Source organism: Anolis carolinensis, chromosome 6 (genome assembly GCF_035594765.1).
Source record: "Anolis carolinensis isolate JA03-04 chromosome 6, rAnoCar3.1.pri, whole genome shotgun sequence".
In the NCBI taxonomy this organism is placed as follows: Eukaryota; Metazoa; Chordata; class Lepidosauria; order Squamata; family Dactyloidae; genus Anolis; species Anolis carolinensis.
Genome location: NC_085846.1, coordinates 51,285,284 through 51,312,084, shown reverse-complemented (window position 1 = coordinate 51,312,084; position 26,801 = coordinate 51,285,284). Strand labels below are relative to the sequence as shown.

General features: G+C 38.2%; 1 protein-coding gene across 1 annotated transcript in view; it reads left to right on the top strand.

The window, feature by feature from the left end:
- cntnap2 (contactin associated protein 2) overlaps nt 1-26,801 on the top strand; it is a 924,912-nt gene that overhangs the window by 391,525 nt on the left and 506,586 nt on the right. The window contains exon 2 of the mRNA XM_008112904.3: nt 8,338-8,457. Coding sequence (XP_008111111.1) covers nt 8,338-8,457 — 120 coding nt within the window. The remainder of the gene's footprint in view (nt 1-8,337; nt 8,458-26,801) is intronic.

Below are 26,801 nucleotides of genomic sequence, written 5' to 3'. Positions count from 1 at the left end.
TCATACAGCCCTTAAGGAACTGTAAAACTGGGTTAGTAGGTTATATACATTGACATACATATTCTTTTGTTGCTACAGTCTCCTTAGAACTGTTGTCTCTTCAATTCACTTAAGATATTTAAAAGCACTCTACAAAATATCTCAGTAGAAATTATGCATACCACAATGAAGTGCTAATAAAATATTCATGGATTCCAACCAAAAACAACAGATGTTACACTAAAACTGAAACATCCCAAATAACACTTTTTCTAAAGCAGTGGTTCCCAACCTGTGCTCCACAGATCCCTACAGGGTCCACATGCACTTCCCACTGGCTCTGTAGCCACTGTTCTGTTGTAACACAAATGATTTGATTTATTGAACTTTGGAAGATTTTTTTTATGTATGGCCAAGGTTTTGACAATATCATGTGTTTTTGTGATAGTTGAGAATAAATTGAGATATTATGGAAAATTTCAAAGTTTTTGAAATACAACGTAATTACATGTACATTGTGTGGTTGTTTAGATATCTCTTTACCATATATACTTGAAGGTAAGCTGAGTTTTTCAACCCTTTTTTGGAGCTGAAAAAGCCTCATTCGGCTTATAATAGGATCAAGGTCAAGCCGGCAACAGAGACTGGAGGCCATTGCTTGCAATATATTATATATTTTTCTCCCTTATCGGTGTGTTTACTTTTCCAAAGCCTCCCTCGTTCTTAACCAAGGGAATGTTTGGAAAAGGGAAAGGAGGGGGGGGGGAGAGGCCTTGCAAGTCAGGAAGAAGAAAATGCATATATCCATTAATCTTATAAAAGCATTCTCCCCCTGAAATATTTGTTAATCTCTCCTGCAGATATACAGGCATTTCCCCTTGCAAGCCTTTGCAATCCCTATGTACCTATATATATCTGTATCTATCTATATACATTAATTTTATATATGATTTTCCCCTCATATGTTTGCAGATCTTTGCAAATCCTATACACATATAGATATCTAGAGATTTCTATGCAGCTGTATATCTATATATATGTATATATTATTTTTATATATGAATTTCCCCTCACATGTTTGCAAGTCTCTGCAAATCCTATATAGATATAATTATCTATATAAAGAGAGATAACTAGATAGATATATATATATGCAAATATAACAGGGTGGAAATGCATACACAAACATATATCGACATGTCCAGATATGAATATAGATATAAAGACCTTGCAAATATTGTAGGGGAAATGCACACATGCACACACATATATATAGAGAGATGTCTAGACAGATATAAATATAGATCTACGGGGCTTGCAAATATTGCCAGAGAGAAATGCACATATATATAGAGAGAGAGGGTTTACACACATTTCAGGGGAAATGCATATGTGAAATTAGTATATATAATTATAGATCTATATCTAGCTCTGCATTGTTTATAAACGCATTGAATATTTTTCTGTTACTGTTGGAAACCGGCCTGAGGCGCCATGGGGAATGAAGTTTTATTGTTGTTATTATTATTATAAAGTTATTGTTGATATCATACTGTTTCTGTTGACCCTGCTTTTCCACTTACAGAGTTAGTTTACTGTTTTTCTTTTAAATATTCTTTTAAATATTCAAAAACATTTAACCTACTTGATGCCTCAATATAATTTTATTGGTATCTATTTTTATTTTGAAATTTACCAGTAGCTGCTGCATTTCCCACCCTCAGCTTATACTTAATAATAATAATAATAATAATAATAATAATTTTATTCTTATATCCCGCCCCATCTCCCCGGAGGGACTCGGGGCGGCTTACATGAGGCCATGCCCAGACACGACAGCACAAATCAGATAAAACATTAAACTGAGCAGTAAAACTTCAACATGATTAAAAACAGTCATAAAAGTCAATATACTTGAGTCAATAAGTTGTCCCAGTTTTTGTGGTAAAATTAGGTGCCTCTTATATTCGGGTCAGCTTATACTCGAGTATATATGGTACTTTACATTCCCTTACTATCTTCTATCCCCTCTTTCTTACCCCATAACTCTACTCCTAAACAATATTAACTTGTAAGACATAGGGTAGGTCTAAGGGTCTCCACCATAAAAACTGGTTCTAAAATGAGCTCTGTGAGTCAAAAAGATTGGGAACCAGCATCTTTCCCCAATCTGCTGTCATCCAAGTGTGTTTAACTTAAAATCCTATCCTCTGCATCACTCCTAGTCATACTGACTGAGGATGATGGAGACTGAAGTCCAACATATACATAATGTTAATGTAGAAGGTTTCAGACCTTAATACCACTATATTAGGATATTACAGCAATTCTGAGGAATTTATTGGGGAACATGCCAGACAGTGCAGCAATGTGCACTTAATGGGATTTATTTGTGAATAGATGCAAATGTTTCTAAATGTTTAGAAATTGAATTATAAGGTTAAAATCTGACAGGCCTAGAGAGAGGCAGGTGGACAATGGGAGGAGACATGACAACACATGAGTTTTTCTCTTACAAATATACACACATATAAGAAACTCCCTCCTCCCTTATGTACCATTGCAAAAGTTGCAAATTCTATTAGACCAAAAAAATATCACATGAAAACTATCAGTCTTGCATCTAGTATCCCTGAAGGGAGATACCTAAAACATGTACAGTAGAGTCTCGCTTATCCAACCTTTGTTTATCCAACCTTCTGGATTATCCAACACAGTCTACCTTTTAGTAATCAGTGTTTTTGTAGTCAATGTTTTTAATACATTGTGATGTTTTGGTGCTAAATTCGTAAATGCAGTAATTAGTACATAACGTTACCATGTATTAAACTGCTGTCAATTTGTTGTAAAACATGATGTTTTGGTGCTTAATTTGTAAAATCAATATTTAATAGGTTTTTCCTTAATCCCTCGTTATTATCCAACATTTTCGCTTATCCAATGTTCTGCTGGCCCGTTTATGTTGGATAAGTGAGACTCTACTATACAAATTCTATGAAAGTTACAGATGACATACCACACTGTGCAAAGAGTGTTACTGATGTAATTTGAGCAAATGTTTCCTGCTACTCCTTATTCAGGAATTTTCAGGAAATGTGTCATCTTCCCAGGGAAAAACAAGTCACTTTACCTTACTCTTCATAAACCACTGAAAAGAGTAATTAATACCACAGCCCCTTCAGATACAGGAAGAAAAAATTTACATCACCGGAGAGAAATACTAGTGATTGAGAAAGAGCAGCTATGAAGTCTTCGAATGCAAATTACATACAATTTAAGCTCTTTTATTGGCCACTGTCAGGTCTGGCTTCCTTTGCCATTAACTGCTGCACTACCAGTTAACTTCCAATGGGCTAAGTTTCACCATCCCATCTGACTCCAGCTGATGGCCTTGTGTGGACATAGGAATGTAAATCCTGACTTGGTATAAATACACACAATTCTCCTTACTGAAAGACACCAAGCTTTTTAATCGGCTCTAAAAATAGTCTCCACATTTTAGAGTACATTTCCTCACATGTCTGTAAGTTGTACAAAAAGTTAAAATGCAATAGCTAATATCTTCTAAACATATCGTAAAATATTAATATCAGATGTATCTTTGTAATAAATAAATTTGTCATTTTGTTGTCACATTTTGTTGTCATTTTGAGCTTATGAAAAATGCACTTATGAAAAATGCAGAGGACATGGAAATTGTTTCAGTATCATGTTGGTGAGATCTTGTGTGGAGTTTGGCAGATTGTTGACAATTTTACAAAAATAAGATTACCAGTTTGTATTAAAATTTCAACATTAGTTAGATGTTTTCTGTGATGGTGCGAGTGGTGCCATCTATATGTGGATCTGTAAGTTGCAAGATTTGAATTGTTGTATCATGCCTGATTTTGCCTTTTTACCCTGTAAATGTAGTTGGACTGATTGGTTATTTATAACTGTCAATCAATGTTATTTGCACCAGTTATATTGCTCCCTCAGCTCAATTGTTTGACTCCACCCTTTCCTGGAGTGGGTCAGTGTTTCCTTTTCCATTCCACCATCAAGCTTTCTACCAGATGGACGTGAGAGAGACTTTTCTCTAAAAGCCCTTGATTAAGTTACCTCTCAGCACCAATTCTGAGGTTCTTACCCTTGAGACTTATGCTTCATGTTCAGGGCCAACCTGAACGACATTGAGGAGTCTCAAGTGCCTTCAAATCAGTTCTTTGGCATCATAGGCCATTTGGACTGAGGCTGAGGATTGCCCCAGCATTCACAGCCATTGAGAAAGAGGGACCTGGAAAAGCTTCTCAGCTGCAAAGCTCCTTGGCAAGCTCCAAAGACAACCAAAGACTGTAATATATATTTTCCTTTACCCCTTTGAAACTTCCAGCTTATTGAGATAACCTTTTGTGAACAATAAAACCAGTTTTGAGTTATCTACAGTGTTTTGGTCCTTGGGAGTTTCCCTAAAGGAGGGCAAGAAGCAATCCCCTGGGGAAAGATGTCACGTCCATGCCTGTTTTGCTAAGAGTTATAGCCCCAGGCACGACAGCACGTTTCCTTTTAAATATACATACATATCTGTAACTAGTAATCTAATCTTTTTTAGATTGAGGATTGACAGTTTCTTAAAGATTTCGCTCTCCATATGATAGTCAAAAATATAAGCAAATTTGAGATCCAAAAACATGCAAGTGTGGGTTTAATTGGTTCACATTGAGGCCAGGATCATTTTTTCCCAACTGATTTGAAATGAAGATCATTTTTGTCTATAATATAACCAATATTTTAATAAGTATGTTTTTTAAAAAAGATTAAACAAAAATGTATTCCCGTAGTTCTTTCTTTGTTGAGGGGGAAAATAATAAATGTCTAAAAAAAAGGTTGGAAAATCTATCTTAAAGGATTGCATATTAATACCAAGCCACTGAGAAGTAGAAGCCAAAGATTTTTATTGTTTCTCTTTAAAGTTTAGTCTAATATAAAGTACCAGTACATTCTTAATTTTAAGACATATCCTTCATTCAACAAAGCATGAATTTTTAAATAAAGCTTTCTCTTCCTTTCCACATCAGACAATAACAGTGAGTTAATCTTCTGTGTACTCAGTCCAACAGAATTAAAGTGCTTAAAACGATTATGGAGATTATTGCAAAGAGAGATTGTGTTTCTGAAATCCAACGTCTTGCTGCATCTGCAGTGATTAGTAGAGTGCAAATAAGTTATTACCCTTAAATTGTGGATTAAAAATAATAAACAAGACACTGCCATTTTGATTACCCTAATAACCGCATGCAATCCATGCATATAATGTTTGCTGACATATGTGGGGGTGTCAGCAGATTGTGGGCTTTGCCCTTTCTTTTCTTTTTTCTGCCATAAAGTGCCCATATGTAATGGACACTATGATCAGCTAAGTGCAGGTTGTCACTCATCTCTCTCAAACTACAAACATTTGTGACTACTATTCCCGATAGGTTTCATCATACTGGTCTTTGCTATTCTTCCAGACGTTAAACATGGAAATCAAGGTGATATATATGAGGTTCATGTAATATTTCCTGATGTCACAAATATATTGGTGTGTGTGTGTGTTCCTTCGGTTGACTATCAAGTTTTAGAAACCACATTCATTACATAGGGGTCTTGTAAGGCAAAGAATATTCAGAGGCAGATTTACCAATTTTTTTCCCACTGAAATATAGCTGACAGTACCTGGCATTCATTGCTGGTCTCCCATCCAAGCACTAACCAGATTGTCCATTCAGCAGAACATAGGCCTCTAACCTTCCCTAACCTTTTGACCAGACCTCTCTTACCATGTAGGAAAATTGTTTGAGAATGACTAGATGGGAAAGCATGTATATCATAACATAACTATGGACCTGGGATTCCTGAACTACAACCTAAGCCAGTGATGGCCAACCTATGACATGCGTGTCAGCACTGACACACCTAGCCACTTTTGTTGACACGCTGCAGCATGCAGATTGATTGGATGACTATGTGTTTTGTGGCCAAATTTGGTGTGATTTGGTCCAGAGGTTTTGTTGTTTACTCCATGGGAATTACGCACATTATATATATATATATATATATATATATATATATATATATATATATATATATATATATATATATATACACACACACACACACACACACATACTAGCTGTGCCCGGCCACGCGTTGCTGTGGCGTTGTCTGGTGGTGTTGGTGAGAAATTGGAGTTAGTGGTGGTCTTGAATGTCCGTTGTATGGTTGTCTTTATGTTTAGTATGTATTTGGTTGTTTGTGTAATGTGAAAGTGGTGGGAGTAGAGGGGGTCTTTGTCGCTGTGTAGTATTGTATAGTATGCATACGTTCTCCATGTGTTGTGAATGGTTAGATTGTGTCTTGGTGCATAGTAGAAAGGGTTGGGGTGGATGGCCATTAGGGGTGTCTCCAAATTATTGGATGGTATAGTTCTATGATTATTATTGTTGTTGTTGTTGCTGTTATCATCATGATTATTATCTTTATTATCATCATTATTATTATATATTGGGTGGATGGCCATCTGTCAGGAGTGTTTGGATTGTGTGGTCTTGCATGGTAGAAGGAGGTTGTACTGGATGATTCTTAGGGCTGTCTGGAAACATGAGGATTCCGTGATATTGTTATTAGCATTATCATTCTCAAGAGGCTGTATGGCCATCTGTTGGGAATGTTTGGATTGTGTTCTCCATGGCAGGAAGGGGTTGGACTGGATGGCCTTTAGGGGTCTCTCCCATCTCTGTGACTGTAGGATTCTATTATTATTTTTATTGTGGAGATTGTGGAGATATTGGCTGGCCATCTGTCAAGAGTTTGTCGAAGAGATAAGCAAACAATCCAAAGGTTCAAAACATAAAAAGAGATGTGACATGTAAGGGCCACAGAAATAGTCAGGCCTCTCTGAGTATAGAGCTATCTTCTTTCTATGTGAAAAAGATAAGTAAATACTATAAAGATTCAAAACATAAAATGCACTATGTTATTTAGAGCATCATGTGCAAACATTATTACCTGAGAGTTAACAACAATAATGAAAATAATAAGTACGGTCAACTGTTGTAATTTACAGTAGTATCTTCCAGACTGTAATGTTTAAAGGAAACTGTAAGGGTTGCCAAATCCAATTGGAGTCTTCAGAAATTGTTTAAATAGTGGAGACTACTTGATATGTTTTGACTTTAGTCCACATTTAAGCCTTGATAATTACAGTTCGGATGATGGGCGGGCGCTAGGACCCAGGGGACAGCTTTTTCCCATTGCCTGCCTTCCCTCTTGCCGGCGGCCATTATGCTTTCTCTTTCCCTCCCTCCCGGCATGGCTCCCGATGGTGCATTGTGGGTTCTGTCCATGTGGAGGTGCATGAAGTGATTTTGTGTTGTTTCAACCTTAAGGCGTGGATGATGGGTTGTGTTGTCAAATTTCGAGGTTGGGGGGCCTTTACTTTTGTTGTTTTGCTCGGTTCCGTGATTCCATCACCCTTTTATATATATAGATGTGTGTGTGTGTGTGTGTGTGTGTGTGTGTGTGTGTATATATATATAATTGTAGTATACTATCATATTATTACTATTATATTATTATTTATTTATTCATGAATAATAATAATAATATTTTTCGTGTCAGGAGTGACTTGAGAAACTGCAAGTCGCTTCTAGTGTGAGAGAATTGGCTGTCTGCAAGGACGTTACCCAAGGGATGCCTGGATGTTTTGGTGTTTTTAATCATCCTTGTGGGAGGCTTCTCTCATGTCCCCATATGGAGCTGGAGCTGATAGAGGGAGCTCATCCGCGCTCTCCCCGGGTGGGATTCGAACCTGGCAGCTTTCAGATCAGCAACCCAACCTTCAAGTCACAAGGCTTTAATCCACTATGCCACCGGGGGCTCAATAATATTAATAATAATAATAATAATAATAATAATAATAATGGAATATGTGCTAGCGATGGCAAAGCATAGGTAGGAAAAAGTAGTTTATGTGGTAGCACAGTAAGCAGATTATGCAGATTGTGTTAAGAAAAATATTAGCTGGACCATGTTACAGGTAGTAGAGCAATACGAATAAGTTCTCATTTTCACAGAGAACAGGACTGCAATATCTAAATATACTACTGGACCATGGTGTGATAATGTCCTTAGAATGGAAGCTAATTCCTTTTTAACTTTTTATTATAAACTTTGGTTCAGTGTGAATCATACTTATACTACTGTGTGGAAGATACAAATATTGATAAAGATACATATTTGGCATCATATTCTGAAGATGTGACTTTAAAATATATAGTTAAGTAAGCAATATATCTATTTCTGTGTCTAAAAATATTGCCCTTCTTTATTTTTCAGAAAAATGTGATGAGCCATTGGTTTCTGGCTTAGCCCCCTCCTTCTTCAGCAGTTCTTCTTCTATACCATCTGCATCAAATAGCTATGCACCAGGGTTTGCAAAGCTAAACAAAAGAGGAGGTAAGAGATTTTTTTCCTGGGGTTTCTTAGTGTCACGTTTTATTGATTAGCCCATCAGCCGAATTAAAACATTTAACACATAGACATACGTACAACATACAAAAGAAGTTAAAATAAACAAGCTGTTAGCAAGATCCCGTTCAGGTCAAATATCTGCATCACCTCCAGTTTACCCCAATTGATTCCAAATATGCAATTCTCAGCGGTGTTACTTTGAATAGGAAAAGAGCTATTTTGTGTGTTATTTTAGGATTCTGGCCGGCCAAGAAAAATGAAGTTTTAATATGTGGGTCCCAGTGTGTTTTGTGAATAATGTATGACCCGAGGCATTGGTCTCTCTCTTTCTACCTGGGGTTTCTTCTTACATACATTTTTTAAAAATGAAAAATATTTTCATGGCTGATTCATAGTGATGTATGTTGGTGAGAAAAAGAGGTAGTTAGTTATGTATTTGTTGGTCAAATACATTTGTGTTTAGGCATTGTTGTTTTCTTTATATGTTTTTTTTTCCTTTTAAAATGAATTAAAAGAAAGGGATGGGGTGAGGATTTATCAATTTCTATTCAGTCTGTCAATTTCATCAGCCATGGTAGCTGCTATTGCTAGCAGTCTTGTTGCTGTGGTCATATACTGAAGCAATCGTCTCCAATTTTGCAACTTAAAATCCCCAAAGATTTCAATTGGATATTAATCTTTATAATACTCCAAATCAATGCATGTATTTCTACCCATTTTAAAGCTTTTTCAAATGTCCACTATGCATGAAAAATGCTCCTTCTTGTTCACATTTCCAACACACATTAGAATTTCCTCTTTTCATCTTAATATTTTTACATCTCCAGCCAGTTGATTTACTGCCTCTTTAATTTAATTCACCTTTTCTCCCTGACCTACCTTAAATTCTTTCTTCATTTTTGTCATCCTCCTTTTCCACCATATTTACTAAATCTTCTTTTGTAACCGTATCACTTTTCACTGAGCTGATGTTGCAAAGCAATTTTTACAATGTATCTGAAGAACTTGCAGTTCGGTATTTAGACTCGTCAACACTCAACACTTCTTCGTCAACACTCATCATCATGTAAAAATGTGTAAGAGCACAACACAAAGGAAAGAAGCAATCAATTACACCCAAAATATATTGCTCCAAAAAACCCCATAAAATACAATTATGTGTTCAATTAAAAAGAGAAAAAGTAAAGAAAGTTCTTCCATCCAAAATAAGTAGTTTTTAAAATAAAAATACAAAGAATCACACACACACACACACACACACACTAGCTGAGCATCCTTTATCCTGAAAATTGATCCTCCAAAATTTTTCACATGGGTAGTTGGGATATGACATCTTTGTTTCTTGCACAATAATATTTAAAATATATTGTAAATGTATTACCTTGAAACCTATGTGTATAAAATATGTATAAGATATATGAAACATCAATGAATTTCAAGTTTAGACTTGGGCTCTATTTAACAAATATCTCATTAAGTATATGCAAGTATTCTAAAATAATTCAAAACATTTTGGACAAGGGATATTTTCTCTCTCTCTCTCTCTCTCTCTCTATATATATATATATATAGTTTCAAAACTCAATACAAAATTATGGAGCACTGGCATTTCATTCATAGAGTGTTTCTAAATTGTCATTATTGAAAATTTTATTACTATAACAAGAGTAGCGAAATGTTATTACTTTTCCTTATAGTAATTGCGTAAGTGGGGAAACTTCAGGGACTCCTTTCCCCTCATTTGTACAGCTATTGGGGTGAAACTTGCCACAATGGTAGAACACATTTACCACTGTTCACCCATCAAGTTTCAGAACATTTCACTTGTCCATGGATTTTTGGGGAATTTTCTAAGTTTTTATAAACAGCATTTAAAAAAATTACAAGAACTATCTCCTTGAATTTTCAATACAATGACATAAAATAATGGGATAATTCCCCACAACTTTAAGAAATATTCATGCATCTACTGATTTGTTAAAATTTTGACAAAAACATTTTTTTTAAAAAGCCATAACAGCTATCTCATTGAATGTCTCTCATATTAACCAATAGAACTTCCATTTAGGAATTTCTTTCCATCCCAGCACAGAGATTTACTTACTAGAAGTATCAATCAGTTCTTCCCTTTGCAGATTCAACAAATTATTGGAACTCTTCTCTATCTTGATTGGGGCTTTCTGATGCTGAGGAAAATTATGGGCAATGTAGTTTAGGACAGGGCCTTTTGAATTCTCTGGTATAGGGCTCCTTGCATTCCCAAACTACATTTCCCAGAATTCTGTGCTTTCCCAGTCTCTTTCCCAGTGAACTCTGCTTTCTCCTTGCTGCTTCCCTCTCCTACTGGTGAGAGGCCATTAATTTAAAGAGGAAAGGCAGCCTTTTTGGCTTTACTTCAATTCCTTTCGCAGAAAATTAAACTGATTTTCGGAGGCTTCCGAGATTTACAAAATTCAAACAAAATGGTATTGGGTAAGTTTCGACTCTTACGTTTTTGGCACGGGCCATGCCTGCACGTCAGATATTGCATTGTAAGACTTATGACAACTAACAAAAAGTTTCACACCCCTAATATCTATATCTATATCTATCTATATCTCCAATTTAAAAAATGTTGATGCTAAAACTAAGCAGGAAAAATATTTCCTCAGAGCTCTGTTGTCCCCCTGGCTCCTTAACATAAATATGAAAATTCTGGGAGAGGTCATTTGGAGTTTTGAAGTGTGGTGTTACTTACATGCAGATGACCCCCAGCACTAAAACCAAGGAAGCTATCCTAATCCTCATCAGTAATGGACTGGATGAGGGCCAAAAAAAAAATGAAACTTACTCCAGCAAAACTTACTTCAGACAAGATGGATCAGGGAATATGAGCACACCATGTGCTAGGTATGTTTATAGTCCCTCTGAAGAGACAGGTTTGAATTTTAGGGATACCCCTGGACTCAGTGTTGCACCTGGAGGTCCAGATTTCTTCATTGACCAGGTGTGCCTTTGTGCATTTAAAACTTGTGCACCAACTGCATCTGTTCCATGAGAGGTCCAAATTGGTCATAGTGGTATATGCCTTAGTAACATCCTGTTTGGATTGCTGTAATATGCTCTACTTGGGGCTGCCTTTGGAGAGTATTTGGAAATGTTGACTGGCCCAAAGAACAGCAGCCAGATTTATTAAGTGGTGCTGGCTACAAGGAAGTGCTCAGCAGTCCTGTTGCATGTGCTATTTTCTTTTAGCAGGACAAAATCTCCAGCAATGATTAATCCTCTTGTGAGATGAAATAGTCAAGAATGTATGTCACTACATTCATGTGCAACAATTAACGGTTTAAGGATATGTTTCTAGTATACTGACAACTATTAGCAAGCGTTAGTGATAATGTGTTAAATACTTTTCATTTACTTGCAGATGTTTCATGTCTTCAGAATGATGTGGAGTTTAGATCTTAAGGCATTCAAACTGAATAGGTTTTAATCTATCTTGAATCCTTTAAGACTGCTGTAAATAATTACTTAAAATTGATAGAGGATTATAAGGACAATGTCATTTCACAGTTGTAATGAGTGTAATTCACAATATTTTTCCTGTTGTTTGTTGTGCTTGTTGTTATGTGCCCACAACTTGTTTCCTAATGTGACCCTATCTTGGCAAGATTTATTCATAAGGAGTTTGCCATTCCTCTTAGGCTGAGATTCCCTCATGCATTGCCCAATGTCACTCAATATCAGGGGTCCCCACACTAAGGCCTGTGGGCCAGATGTGGCCCTCCAAGGTAACTGACCTGGCTCCTGTCCTAAACTTTATACTTAGGGTTGACCTAAGTCTACTTGGTCTTTGGAGGTCTCTTTGCTTAACTCTGGTCTTATGAGACCATGTAGATGGTCTTTGGCGGTCTCTTTGCTTACCTATGATATTATGAAACCATCTAGATGGTCTTTGAGCTCCCTTTCCTTATCTATCACCTTCTGATGGCCTGATGAGATCATCTAGATGGCCTTTGAGGGTCCCTTTCCTTACCGATGGTCTTATGAGAGCATCTAGATGGTCTTTGAAGGTCACTTTGCTTAGCTACAACCTTATGAGACTATCTAGATGACTTTTGGAGGTCACTTTCCTTACCTATGGTCATATGAGACTGTCTAGATGGCCTTTGAGGGTGCCTTTACTTACCTATGGTTTTATGAGATTGTCTTGATGGCCTTTGGGGGGCCCTTTCCTTAACTGTGGTCTTATGAGACCATCTATAACAGACCATCTTTGCTTACCTATGGTCTTGAGATCATCTAGATCAGGGGTCCCCAAACTAAGGCCCTCCAAGGTCATTGATCTGACCTCTGTTCTAAACTTTAGACTTAGGGTTGACCTAAGTCTGAAATGACTTGAAGGCACACAACAACAACACTCCTAATTTTGGACTGTTTCATAGTCTGGTCCCCCAACAGTCAGAGGGACTATGAATTGGTCCTCCACTTAAAAAGTTTGAGGACCCCTGCTCAATATGTTTCCATAGTTAAACAGAAATTCCAACCCTAATCTGCAAGTCTAATAAGTCAAACACTTATTTCATTCACCTAGAATATTCCTTCAGGCATACATCTGCATCAGAATACCTATGCTTTAAGTTGTAAGTCCTGGACCGGGTGTCATGTAGATGGTTTAGAATGTAACCCCCACAATCTCTGGCCATAAGTCATTATGAAACTTGCAATCCAGACATTCTGGGCAGCTCTTGGGTAAACATTCCCTAGTAATTACTTGGGTTGTCAACTTCATTATTACAGAGATATTGTGCTTTATGTAGCATTCTTATATACAAAATATTCTCAGCTGATGGTCATTTACATGCCTTTAAAAACTTCACCGGTTAAATTTATGTATTTTGTACAACTATTAAAAGCATGAGTGACCTGCAAGGAGTGGGACATGGGTTGAGCAGCTTTGTCAGCATCTTTGATACAGCATAATAAGTTACAACTAGCTTATTTCATTGGCTGCATTGGTACTTTTGTTACACCACACAATTATGGCAGTTTAATACCACTTCGGTTACTATGGCTCCATCCAATGGAATTGTGGTTTGTTTGTTTTTAGAGGTCTTTGGCAGAAAAATCTAAATTCCTCACAATGGCAGCATTTAAGTGATATCAAATGTGTAGTGTGCAAGAGACAATCATCATGGAGAATAATGAGAAAAGTCAGTGTCCTATTAGTAACTAGCCATATTAGTAGTCTCAGCTAATGGAGATACACACTGAATCATTTGCTGATTAGTGATTCAACATCTAGCGAGTTGATGTGTCCACTCAGGTTAGAACTATCAACTGTTTTTGAGTGCCTTCAAGTCATTCCTGATGTATGTTGACCCTACAGCCAAACTTAACATAAGGTTTCCTTAGCAATATTTGTTCAAAGGTGGGTTTGCCTTTAACCGCCGACTCTCTGAGATTTATTGTGATTTGCACAAGGTCACTCAATGGGTTTCCATAGCTAAGTGGGAATATTTAAATATATAGTTTATAATCATTTATAAATATATAATATATTGTATATACAATAGAGTCTCACTTATCCAACACTCACTTATCCAACGTTCTGGATTATCCAACGCATTTTTGTAGTCAATGTTTTCAATATATCGTGATATTTTGGTGCTAAATTCGTAAATACAGTAATTATTACATAGTATTACTGCATATTGAATTACTTTTTCTGTCAAATTTGTTGTATAACATGATGTTTTAGTGCTTAATTTGTAAAATCATAACCTAATTTGATGTTTAATAGGCTTTTCCTTAATCCCTCCTTATTATCCAACATATTCGCTTATCCAACATTCTGCCGGCCCGTTTATGTTGGATAAGTGAGACTCTACTGTACATAGAATATTGATAATAATATTATAATGGAATACAATATTATACTACTAATAATACAATATAATAATATTAATTATATATTATACTAGCTTTGCCCAGCCACGCGTTGCTGTGGCTTATGCTTTCAGAGTATTGTTCTTTATTTACTGTCCTGATTTTAGAGATTATATTGTTCTGTATTATTATATCACAGTAATTATTACATATTATATTTATAATCTTATATTATGTGCTTATAACTGGATTATATGTGGCCCCTTCTACACAACTGTATAAAATGCACACTGAAGTGGATTATATGGCAGTGTGGACTCAAGATAATCCAGTTCAAAGCAGATAATATAAGATTATAAATGGGTTACATAGCTGTGTGGAAGGGCCTTGAGTCTACACTGCCATATATTGTAATCCAGTTAAAATCTGATAATCTGTATTTTATAGGCAATGTGGAAGAGGCCTAAGTGAGGCCTAACTCTGCCTGTCCCCTGGGTTGAGTAGGTTGCTAGGAGACCAAGTGGGTGGAGCTTAGCCTTCTAACTGGCAGCAATTGGATAAAAACAATTATTCTTCTCCCTCTAATTAGGACTTCATTTTTCTTTTCTTTTTGTTGTATGAACGTAGAGGCATGGATGAGGGGTTGTGCTGCCATGTTTAGTGTTTCTGGGATGTGTAGTTTTGTTGTTTTGTCCTAGGCCGAAATTTCATTACCCTTTTATATAGATAGATAGATATTAAGTGTAATATTACGAATAATATTACCATATCATGATTTAGTACAATATAGTAATTTAATGCTTATATTGTGCTATGCTAATAATATATTGTATGTTCATTTGATTTGTAAGCCTCTCTGAGTCCCCTTTGGGGTGAGAAGAGCGGGATATAAATGTAGTAAATAAATAAATAAATAAATAAATATTCTGTTATGTCATAGAATCATAGAATGAGTTGGAAGAGACCACAAGGATCATCCATTCTAACTCCCTGTCATGCAGGAATATTCCATTAAAGTACTCCCAATGCATGTCCATCTGACCTCTGTTTAAAAACCTCCCAAGGAGACTCTAACACACTCCAAGGCAGTATATTTCAGTATTGGACAGCTTATTTTTGTTTTTAGTGAGCAGAGATGACCAAAGTAAGCCCCTGGACAGCTAATGGTAAAAATGTGGTTATTTGCTTAGCATTATAAACATTTAGAATGCCACTGTTCAAAAGATGAGGAGGAAGGATAATTAAAATTATGGTGCTTTTCTATTCTAAATAGAAAAGTGAAGCTATTATCTACATTTCAGTCTCCACAATTAGTTTTTGTTATTTGCAAGCAATTTTGAGTTACCAAGTATAACAAAGCATATTATTAGTAGAGTAGAGTCTTGCTTATCCAATAAATGGGCCGGAAGGACGTTGGATAAGTGAAAATGTTGGATAATAAAGAGGGATTAAGGAAAAGCCTATTAAACGTCAAATTATGTTATGATTTTACAAATTAAGCACTAAAACATCATGTTTTAGAACAAATTGACAGAAAAAGCAGTTCAATACATGGTAACGTTAAGTAGTAATTACTGTATTTACAAATTTAGCAGCAAAATATTGCAATATATTAAAACATTGACTACAAAAACATTGACTATAAAAGGCAGGCTGTGTTGGATAATACAGAACATTGGATAAGAGAAGGTTGGATAAGTGAGACTCTACTGTATATTCCTTTGCAAGAAATCTAAACACATCTATATTATCAGGAAGAGATTGACAAAAGCTCCTAATTACAAGGGGAAGTAAGATAAAACATCTGGCCTGTATATCTTTGTTTCAATGTTGAGTTCTATGTAAAATTTGTCATCAAAATTACATCATACAAACATCAAACTCACTAGACTTAATGCCAATGTTTGTGAAGTTTTGCTAAGTGCATGGGCATGGGAAACAAAATTCTAAATTCTTTATCTTAAATCAAAGTAAACAAAATATACCTGCTGTTTGCTATATCCACAAAAAGCTAGTGAGTCAGCTCTTTTGTAAGGTGGATTTTTTGTCAGTCTATTTTTGTTACCTGAAATTAACAAGATCAGTGATTCCTACAAATTCTCTTAGGTAAGCAGATTTGCACCTTTTAAAGATGTTTTGTCATCATTTCCCATGTTTCCTTATAAAAATGCTATTTGGGGTACTGAAGCCCTGTCTGCTGAGCATTATCATACACTGTTGAAAAAAGACTCTGTGTTTGTTCAGGGGTGCCATTTATCTTCAGGCACCTTAGATGTTCCCAGATGAAATCCAATGCTCTGAATAGGTAGGGATACAAGTCAGTGGTTCATGATATCCTCTCTACCCTTCTCTAGAGTATTCCAAGGGCCAATGGAACACCTCTAAAGTCGAGGAATTAGCATACATTTTGTCCCTTTAAAAGAAACATGATAAGCTTTTGCTTGGGAAATAGTAGCACAAAGGTCGACAGTTTTCTCCACTTGTCTACTACACAAGCTCTATATATGAATTTCCTGGATGCTTTTTGGTTGTAAATTCATAACTATATGTGGAGGAGCCCCCGGTGGTGCAGTGGATTAAACCGCTAAACTGTTGAACTTGCTGACCAAAAGGTTGGCAGTTCAAATCCGTGGAGTGGGGTGAGCTCCTGCTGTTAGCCCCAGCTTCTGACAACCTAGCAGTTTGAAAACATGCAAATGTGAGTAGATCAATAGGTACCACTTCGGCGGGAAGGTAACAGCGCTCAATGCAGTCATGCTGGCCACATGACCTTGGAGGTGTCTATGGACAATGTTGACTTAGAAATGGAGATGAGCACCAACCCCCAAAGTCGGACACAACTAGACTTAACATCAGGGGAAACCTTTACCTTTACCTTATACCGTGTTTCCCTGAAAATAAGACAGTGTCTTATATTAATTTTTGCTCCCAAAAATGCTCTAGGTCTTATTTTCAGGCGATGTCTTATTTTTCCATGAAGAAGAATTCACATTTATTGTTGAACAAAAAAACAACAACATTTATTATATACTGTACAGTGGTTGTCATCACAAACCAGCATAACCAGACAAACTGAATCCTATCAAGCATTTCTTGTTACTACCATTATTTCAATGTACAACGATCTATGGTATGTACATTTACCAAACCTGCATGCTCTGGTGTTCTGTTCGGCAGGCATGTTTCCTAACACAAACTTTTCTAGGTCTTACTTTCAGGGGAGGCCTTATATTTAGCAAAACCTCTACTAGGTCTTATTTTCTGGGGATGTCTTATTTTAGGGGAAACAGGGTATATGGAGGATCACATTTGAAGTGTGGAACTGAAAGAGGGGACTATTTCACCTTTTCTGTTTTCCCAGTATAAAACATCTCACCCAAAGCTGAACAGACACCACACATAGAATGGATTTTCCAGGGTCTCTCACCTGGAGTGATATAGTCACAAATATTCCCTGAATTCTGAAGATTGAACCTTGCCACTGGTTGGTTGGTTATCAAGCAAAGAGGGCCTAGAAATTTACGAGAGTCCCATATGTACACTTGAACATACAATGCAGTTGGAAGATGACTCGAGGCAGTGGTAGGCACAAAATGTGCACTGGCAATGCGTGCTGCAGCATGAATTTAAGTATAAACACTGCATTAAAAGGTCTCAGGAATGTCTGGGTTCAACCAAAAAATGGGCTGCAACAGATGCCAGGATTGAAATCAGTTTTGACTGCACTAAAGCGCATTATAGAATGGAGTCTGCTGAAAAGCACTCCAAGGGCATTGCTGGGCACCAGAGAGCTAGTCAACGCCCTGGGAGAGATAATTGATTAAATGTCAGTTGTTAACCATTGTTAACTGTCACATTCCCTTTTTTATCTCATATGCCTCTGGTACATTGTTGCACATCTCTCCTAAAAATGGGGAGAGGAGGGGACCCACAAGGCAATTTGAGGCTGGGTTCCATGGTAAATATAATCACCTTCTAGGCCTCAAACCACTTCCAGGCATAGCAATCTGATCATTTGCACAGCGAAACCAGTTTCTCCCAATACATTTCTGAGCTGCATTAAAATGACAGCATAGAAGCACCCTAAGGGAGTGTGGAGAGAGCCTTGACACACACATACCCATCCTTCAATTTCCCTATGTCATTACAGTTATTTATTTATTTATTTACAACATTTATACCCCGCCCTTCTCACCCGAGGGGACTCAGGGCGGCTTACAAAAATTGGCAAAATTTAATGCCCAAAATGCAATCATAAAAACAAAACAATATAAACAGATCTATTAATAACATGGTTAAAACACATTATAAAAACCTTAAAAACGTATATTTAATTAATTCCATTCATCTGAGATCCTCATGCTTCATCCTTAAATCAGGCCATGTCAACTTTGTCATTTACTCATCAAAAGCTTGGGCACATAACCATGTTTTCATGGCCCTTCTGAATCCCAGCAGGGTAGGAGCCTGTCGGATATCTCCAGGGAGGGCATTCCACAGCTGGAGAGCCACCACCGAGAAGGCCCTGTCCCTTGTTCCCACCAGCCGCGCCTGTGAGGCAGGTGGGACCGAGAGCAGGGCCTCTCCAGATGATCTTAGTAATCTTACTGGTTCATAGGAGGAGATACGTTCGGACAAGTAGATTGGACCAGAACCGTTTAGGGCTTTATAGGTCAAGACCAGCACTTTGAATTGGGCTCGGTAGCATATCGGCAGCCAGTGGAGCTGGCTTAGCAGGGGGGTTGTGCGCTCCCTGTAAGCTGCCCCAGTTATTAATCTGGCTGCCGCCCATTGTACTAGTTGGAGCTTCCGGGCTGTCTTCAAAGGCAACCCCACGTAGAGCATGTTGCAGTAGTCCAAACGAGATGTAACCAGAGCATGGACCACCGTGGCCAAGTCAGACCTCCCAAGGAATGGGCGCAGCTGGCGCACAAGTCTGAGTTGTGCGAATGCTCCCCTGGCCATCGCCGAGACCTGGGGCTCTAGGCTCAGCAATGAGTCTAGGAGAACACCCAGACTGCGAACCTGTGTCTTCAGGGGGAGTGCGACCCCGTCCAACACAGACTGTAACCCTATTCCCTGTTCAGCCTTACGACTGACCAGGAGGACCTCTGTCTTATCTGGATTCAATTTCAATTTGTTGGCCCTCATCCAGTCCGACACAGCGACCAGACACCGGTTCAGGACCTGAACAGCTTCCTTAGTGACAGGTGGGAAGGAGTGACAGAGCTGGACATCATCTGCGTACAGATGACACCGCACCCCGAAACTCCGGATGATCTCTAGTTGTCTCTAGCTCATGTGTCTTTGTCACATGACATCATCAGACATGTAATATGTCAAAGTTTATCCCATGTTTTCCTAGCAATTCTAGCATATTACAATCTGGGGCGATTGATTTAGGACAAACAATTTATTTAAGTAAGCTGGATCTGGCCAGCTAGCATATCCAAGTAGGCTTCAAATGTAAGTAGTTTTCACTGTGAGTATTCTGCGATCTCTGAGATCTTCCAGGGAGGCTCTCCTCTTATTTCCATCTTCCTCACAACTGTGTTTGGTGGGGACGAGAGAGAGGACCTTCTTGGCCGTGGCCCCCCGACTCTGGAACTCCCTCCCCAGGGAGATTGGGTTAGCTCCTTCTCTATCCTCCTTCAGGAAACTACTGAAGACTTGGATGTTTCGGCTGGCCTTCAGTGAGACAGTCATTAGCTAATCAGCCCTAGATAGTTTTTAATAATCTATCCTGTATTTATTAAATCCTTACCATTTATGTGTTTTAAATGCAACTTTTTACCCTTGTATTGCTGTTTCAGTTGACTGGTTTTTAATTGTTATAATATTCTTGCTTCATGTTGAATTACTGTTTTTATCTTTTTATATTGTGATTCGTATTATGTTGTGGTTTATTTTGTCCTTATGTCGTTTGGGCCTCTGCCCCATGTAAGCCGCCCCAGGGAGATGGTGGCCGGGTATAAATAAAGTTTTGTTGTGGTGTTGTTGTTGCTGTTGTTGTAATGATACCATAATCTTCTTAAATCATGTCTCTTCACATAGTGAATAACTTTATAAATGAAATGAAATAGCAATATTATAAAATTGTGGCATAATCTTTTCCCGTTCCTCAAATTTTATTTCATGGAAGCCAGACTCTCTTTCTTTCAAGAAAATGAAAGCTAAGAATCAACTTGAGGAGATGCTTTTCACTGTTTTCTCCTTGTACAAGGGCATAACTATCACTTAGAATGTGCTATAGAGAAGAACACAATTAGGTTTTGTTATTGTTGTAGTAAATATGAATTGCCTCTATTATTTTAAGTACTTTCAATTAAAGTTTAGTGGCAATTTTTGAAAAAATACATTCAAGTCATCTTTGAGAAGTGGTTTAACTATTTAATATAATACATACTTTGTCTAATAGTTACAGAACCGTTACCAGTTAATTTCTTTCTTTGTATTAGATGACAATTGGTTTTGCTACCGTTATAAAAATAAATATGATATTAGTTTTATATCTATGGAGAAATACCAAGGAAGTGTAGACATTATAATAAATTGTCACCTGGAAAGCATGGAGCCTGTGTACCTTAGAATGGATGGATGGCAGATGTAATGCCTTCCATTCATTCCTGTTGGGTATGCACAGAAGCCTTTCTAGTGAATTATATCTTGTTATCTTTTTTGTCAAACATTTCCACTCCATCATACTTACTTTTAAAGCCATTGGCACCACTAATTATTAAACATTTCAAGACACTTTTCAGACTGCCCAAGAATGAAGTCACTTAAGATTCCCCTTGCACGAAAGACTGAACATCAGTGAGCAAATTTACCAGCATACCGTGGCATGTAGAAAAGCTGTGGAACAATGATAATTGGGAAACAGAAGGATGTTAACCATGATTACAGGGGACTGGTACATGAAGGCAAAGTAAGCATTCAGTGTGGATTCCACCTTGGGTAGAATTCTGTGACAACCCTATGCAAATACTGAGAATAACTCTTGAGAAAATTAATTTCAGTATGAAATAAAACAAAAATAGAAAACAAGACTCTGAAAGGCACATGAAATCAGGGTTGTTGTATGTTTTCTGGGCTGTATGGCCATGTTCTAGAAGTATTCTTTCCGGACGTTTCACCCACATCTATGGCAGGCATCCTCAGAGGTTGTGAGGTCAGGAGAAACTCAGCAAGGAAGGTTTATATATATCTGTGGGAAGTCCAGGTGAGGGAAGAACTCTTGTCAGTTGGTGGCCAGCGTGAATGTTGCAGTTAATCACCCTAATTTGCATTGAAAGCCTTTTTCCTCACCTCCCTCACTCCCCAAGAGCCTTTTTTCTTCACCTCCCTTGTTGCCCAGATCTTTTCCCCCTTGCCTTTGTTGCTTCCAAAACCATATTTCCCTCCCGCCACTCTGGATGCTTTGATTGTGCATTTCCTGTATGCCAGAAAGGGGTTGGACTGTATGGCCCCTGGAGTCTTCTACTGAAATACTGTTCAATTTATATTGGTTAAATTGTTTTTCATTTTAAATAGTTTATTGTTCTTTGTTTCTTTCTTTTTTCTTTTTGCACTACAAATGAGATATGTGCAGTGTGCATATGAATTTGTTCATTTTTTTCCAGTTATTCACAGTAACATTTTTCATCCATCTGCTACTGCCCTGGCCCATCTGTAAAATTTTAAAACACAATGCATCAAAACGTTTGCCCATGCCTGATATATATACATTATAAAATCTATATCTATATCTAACTAACTATCTATATCTATATTCTATAATAAAAGCCATTCTTTGTTTGTGGGTATGCATGTGGGTATGTATCTGTGTATGTGGGTATGTGGCAGCCACCAATTCCACGGGCCACTGTAACTGCCACAAACGACAGACCTGGCCCAAATTTGGCACACATAACCCCCATGACACAATTTACGGCCTGGTGCCGTTTGGGGAGGATGGACCAGGATGATGGGATTTGCAGTACTTTCAATCACTTCGACTCCCACAGACCACTGCGATGACCACCAGTGACGGAAATGGACTAAACATAACACACAGAACCTCCATAACCCCTTCTAAATCCTGGTGCAGATTAGGAGAGGACGGCCCAAGGAAGATGGGACTTCCAGTACCTTCACTCACTTCCTGAGACCACTGTAACTGCCACAAATGACTGGTCAAGACCAAACTTGGCACACAGAGCACCCATGAACCACTCTACACCATGGCATGGTTTGGAGGAGGATGGACTATGGGCGATGGGATTTGCAATACCTTCACTCACTTCCTCACAGCACTGCAACTCCCACCAATGACAAATCAGTACCACACTTGGCACACAGAACCCCCATAAACCACTCTAAATCCTGGTGCAGTTTCGAATAGTATGGACCATGGATGATGGGACTTGAAGTATCTTCACTCACTTCCTGAGACACCTGCAATTCTCACCAATGACTGCACAAAATCAAACTTAGCACACGGAGCACTCATGACTCAATCCACGTCCTGGTGCAGTTTGGAGGAGGATGGACCATGGACAATGGGACTTCCATTACCTTCACTCATTTCTTGAGTCCACTGAGACCACCACCAATGACTGACTAAGGCCCAACTTGGCACATTCCGGTTTGAGGGGAAGCATCTTAAGATGCTTTCTCCTCCACCATGGAAAGGAAAATGGTTTATTTGGGGGAGGGGGGGTAACTTCAAATGGAGCTACCTGCACTTTCCTTCCCTTTTCACCATATGATGAGGAAAAGGGCAACGGGGCCTTTTATACTGCCGTGCATTGCTGCCCTATCTCCCATCTGATGGGGACATGGTCAGGGCACCAACACACCTTGCCCCATCCCCACCATATGATAGTGGAAGGAGGGAGGGCATATGGGGCACCACAAGGCACCCCACATGCCTTCCCTTTCACCGGAGACTGCCGGCAAAATTGCATGGCCTCAGGAGCGATGTGAAGAGGTCCCTAATTTCAGGTATTGGATCTCCTCAATGACCCTTGATCATCCTCTCCACTGTTGATTGTTTTCTCCTTCCCCTCAAGATTTCTGGGAGATATCCATCCACAGCCTCACGCTGCTGCTGCTGAGGGTCCCTAGTTCAAAATGACAAGTTTGAGCTGGATACAGCAGGCCAGAATTGGCAGGAGCCTGGAGCCTAGCACTTCCACATATATAATTTTTTGACAAGAAAACACCCATTTGGTCCAACTGTCTTCCTGGCTGAAAAGAATAATCTGAGTCACAGTACCAGAAAACCAACTCCTTAACTGACTCATCCTATCTTTGCTATATAATTACCCAGGCTGTTCAGGACAATTTTACACCACCTTGCTGCTCTCAGATACCACCCAGTTATAACCTACAATTATGCCAAATTTTGTGTAGCAGCACCTAAAATCTGCTGAGTGATTATTGGATCAAAAAGTTAACAATCTATCACCTAACTGAAATGTAAATCAGTTCTTCCCACCCCAGTCCCCCAGACTTGTGCCCTGAATGCTCCTACCGCTCCATCAATCTCCCTCCCCCTCCATCCCTTTTTAGTTCCTTCCCTTCTCTAAATAGTTTTGTGCTTCAACATACCTTTCTATGAGACTGTACCTCACTTATGCTGGCCTATGACCATAATAAAGATTTTGATTTGACTCCTTAAGAGTGCATGTAGTAAACCAAAGTCTTCTTCGTCCTGGTCAGCAATAGCCACAGGGTCAGGGGCCAAAGGTGCCTGAGGTATCACAAGAGAGCTCTGACTGGAAATAGTCAGGAAGGAAATGGCTGCCAACTCTCTGAAACCTGATTATTTATAAGGCAAATGGGGCATATTTAAAGACTGTTACAAGGGACTGTTTATTACCTCTGTTCTCTGTGTGAATTCAGAGAGACTGCTGTATATATAGTTGCCCTGTTTGATCTTTTGAACTGAAGTAAAGATACTGTTACTTGTTACACAAGCCTGAGTGACACTTTATTATACTGCAGGGTGTATCTTCCTTCAGAAACTGTGGTAAAGCTTCTCTTTATTAATATCTACAACCTATAACAATGATGTCCTTCCAGGGTTGGATTTCCTCCTTTATGTGGGACTGTAAAGGGGTGGAGCTTCAAGGCAGAGTAGCACCTGTCAAAAATGAGTTTGACAAGGGGTGCCACCAAATACTACTTGCATGCCCCAAATTTTACCCACTCTGCCAGCCAAAAAAATAATAATACACAGATTGAGAAGTTTAGAAAAAAAAAGATTTTTTTTTTTAGGGGGAAAAGTAAAAATCGGGAGATGCAGAGTGGACCTTTACCTTATATATCTCTTGTCTTCTCCAGCCAGTGATCAAAAGCTGCTTTCTCAGTTCCTCATACATGACTCGCTGCTGAAGTCAAATCATGGTGGACAAATTCTTCAAATTCTTTCCTTCAGTTTTACAGAACAGACCTACCATGATATGATAAAATTGATACTCTTTCTTTTTTTTTTCCCATTCCCTCCCCCAGTCTGCTAGCTTTTAATCTACTTTTAATCAGCTTCACAATCCCACCCACATATTCCCTGCAAATCATCACGAAATTAAATAGTAACATCGGACTATATGATAGAAGTTCCAACAAAAAAGCACTCAAATTCCAACCAAAATAATGTAGTCAAGAGATTCATGGACACTGGCCATGGTTTAACCCTTTTGGAGACCATGCAACAGGTCAAAAATTGCCGGTCTGATAGGGGAGGCTGGGAGGATTCTGCAGAAGAACTAGGATTCTTGTTCCTAGCAGTGGCCAAACCATTTCATCCTGCTGTGAGTGGAGCAAATGGCATTGACATGAGTGATGGCCAGCTACTTTCTTAAACTTCCAGAAAAAAAAAAAGATTAATTTGCACTTAAGGAAACTGGCCTGCTGATGGTACTAAGTAAACTTGGTTGTGGGGCCAGGCGTTCGAATAACAATTAGCAGCACTAATTATTATTATGTATGCTGGAACTCAATTGACAGACCCAGTCTTTTAGACTCGGAACATGCCCATCTGTATTTTATAAGTGTTTTTATGAATGTCTGATGTAATTTAATAACCTTTTGATTTATTCACAATGTATTGTACAATTTTATATATGTGTTTAATTGTAAGGCGTTCTGAGTCCCCTATTGGGTGAAAAGGGCAGGATATAAATATTGTAATATATAAATTATTACAATAATAGGTGGCAAAGTGCGTTAAAGCACTGAGCTGGAGACCGAAAGGTCCCAGGTTCAAACCCCGGCCGCTATTAGCTCCAGCTCCTGCCAACCTAGCAGTTCGAAAACATGCCAATGTGAGTAGATCAATAGATACCACTCTGGCGGGAAGGTAACAGCGCTCCATGCAGTCATGCCGGCTACATGACCTTGGAGGTGTCTACGGACAACGCCGGCTCTTCGGCTTAGAAATAGAGATGAGCACCAACCCCCAGAGTCAGACATGACTGGACTTAACGTCAGGGGAAACCTTTACCTTTACCTTTACCTAATAAATAAATAAACAAACCTCAGAACTGAAGATTTCTGCAATTTAGAAATGAGTGGAAACAACTTAAAACTTTTGAAAAGAAAAACTGAGAAGTATCACTTTATTTAAAAAAAAACTTTGGAAATGCATAGGTAAGTACTAGAAATGCAAAGCTTATTTTATAATTTCTTTAATTGCAGATAAACTGACAAGAAATGTTAAAAGCGTAATTTCTTAAAACTGGCTTGAATTGAATTACATTGTATTGCCATGAACTACACTAAAGTCAGAGCAAACCTACTGGGAAAAACAATTACCTTATCTGCAAAGATTAGATTAAGGTTGCAACCAACTCTGTGCGAAAAGGAAGTGGAACCTAATTTCAATTTACTGTGCACTCTGAGCTCAACAGTGCAAAGTGAAAATTTCCAGAGCTGATTAGCATTCCAAGCTGAGTACTTGCAAGTACACTAAGCTGTTGGGGGGAGGGACTGAAGCAGCGACATAGTGTGGCCAAAGGTGGATGGATATTGCATTTTTTTTAAAAAAAATTAAAGGGCAATTTTTAGACAGACTGAGTTTTAGGTAGCAAGTGGCTAGAGATCCAAGTCCAAATCAAACATGGAAAGATCAGTGGAAGAGATGAGCAAGAGATCTGATGCCAATAAAATGATTTTGCAAGAACAGAGGCAAATAAAAGTGACTATGTTATGAGATCTGCACTTATTTAAATAGCTCCAGATGTGAAGAAATTAAACTGGAGATGATGAGGAATTTAAGGAAATAAAAACAGCCTTTACATAAAATATCTGCAGAGGTGAAACAGATCAGAGGCAAACAAGACAGGGTTGTCCATTGTCACCCTTATTATTTGTATTAACTCTAGAAGCTTTGAATAAAGCTATAAGGGATGAGAACAGAATAAATGGTGAAAGGGCAGATATTCAAAATGAGGGCCTAAACAGATTAAAAAACACAA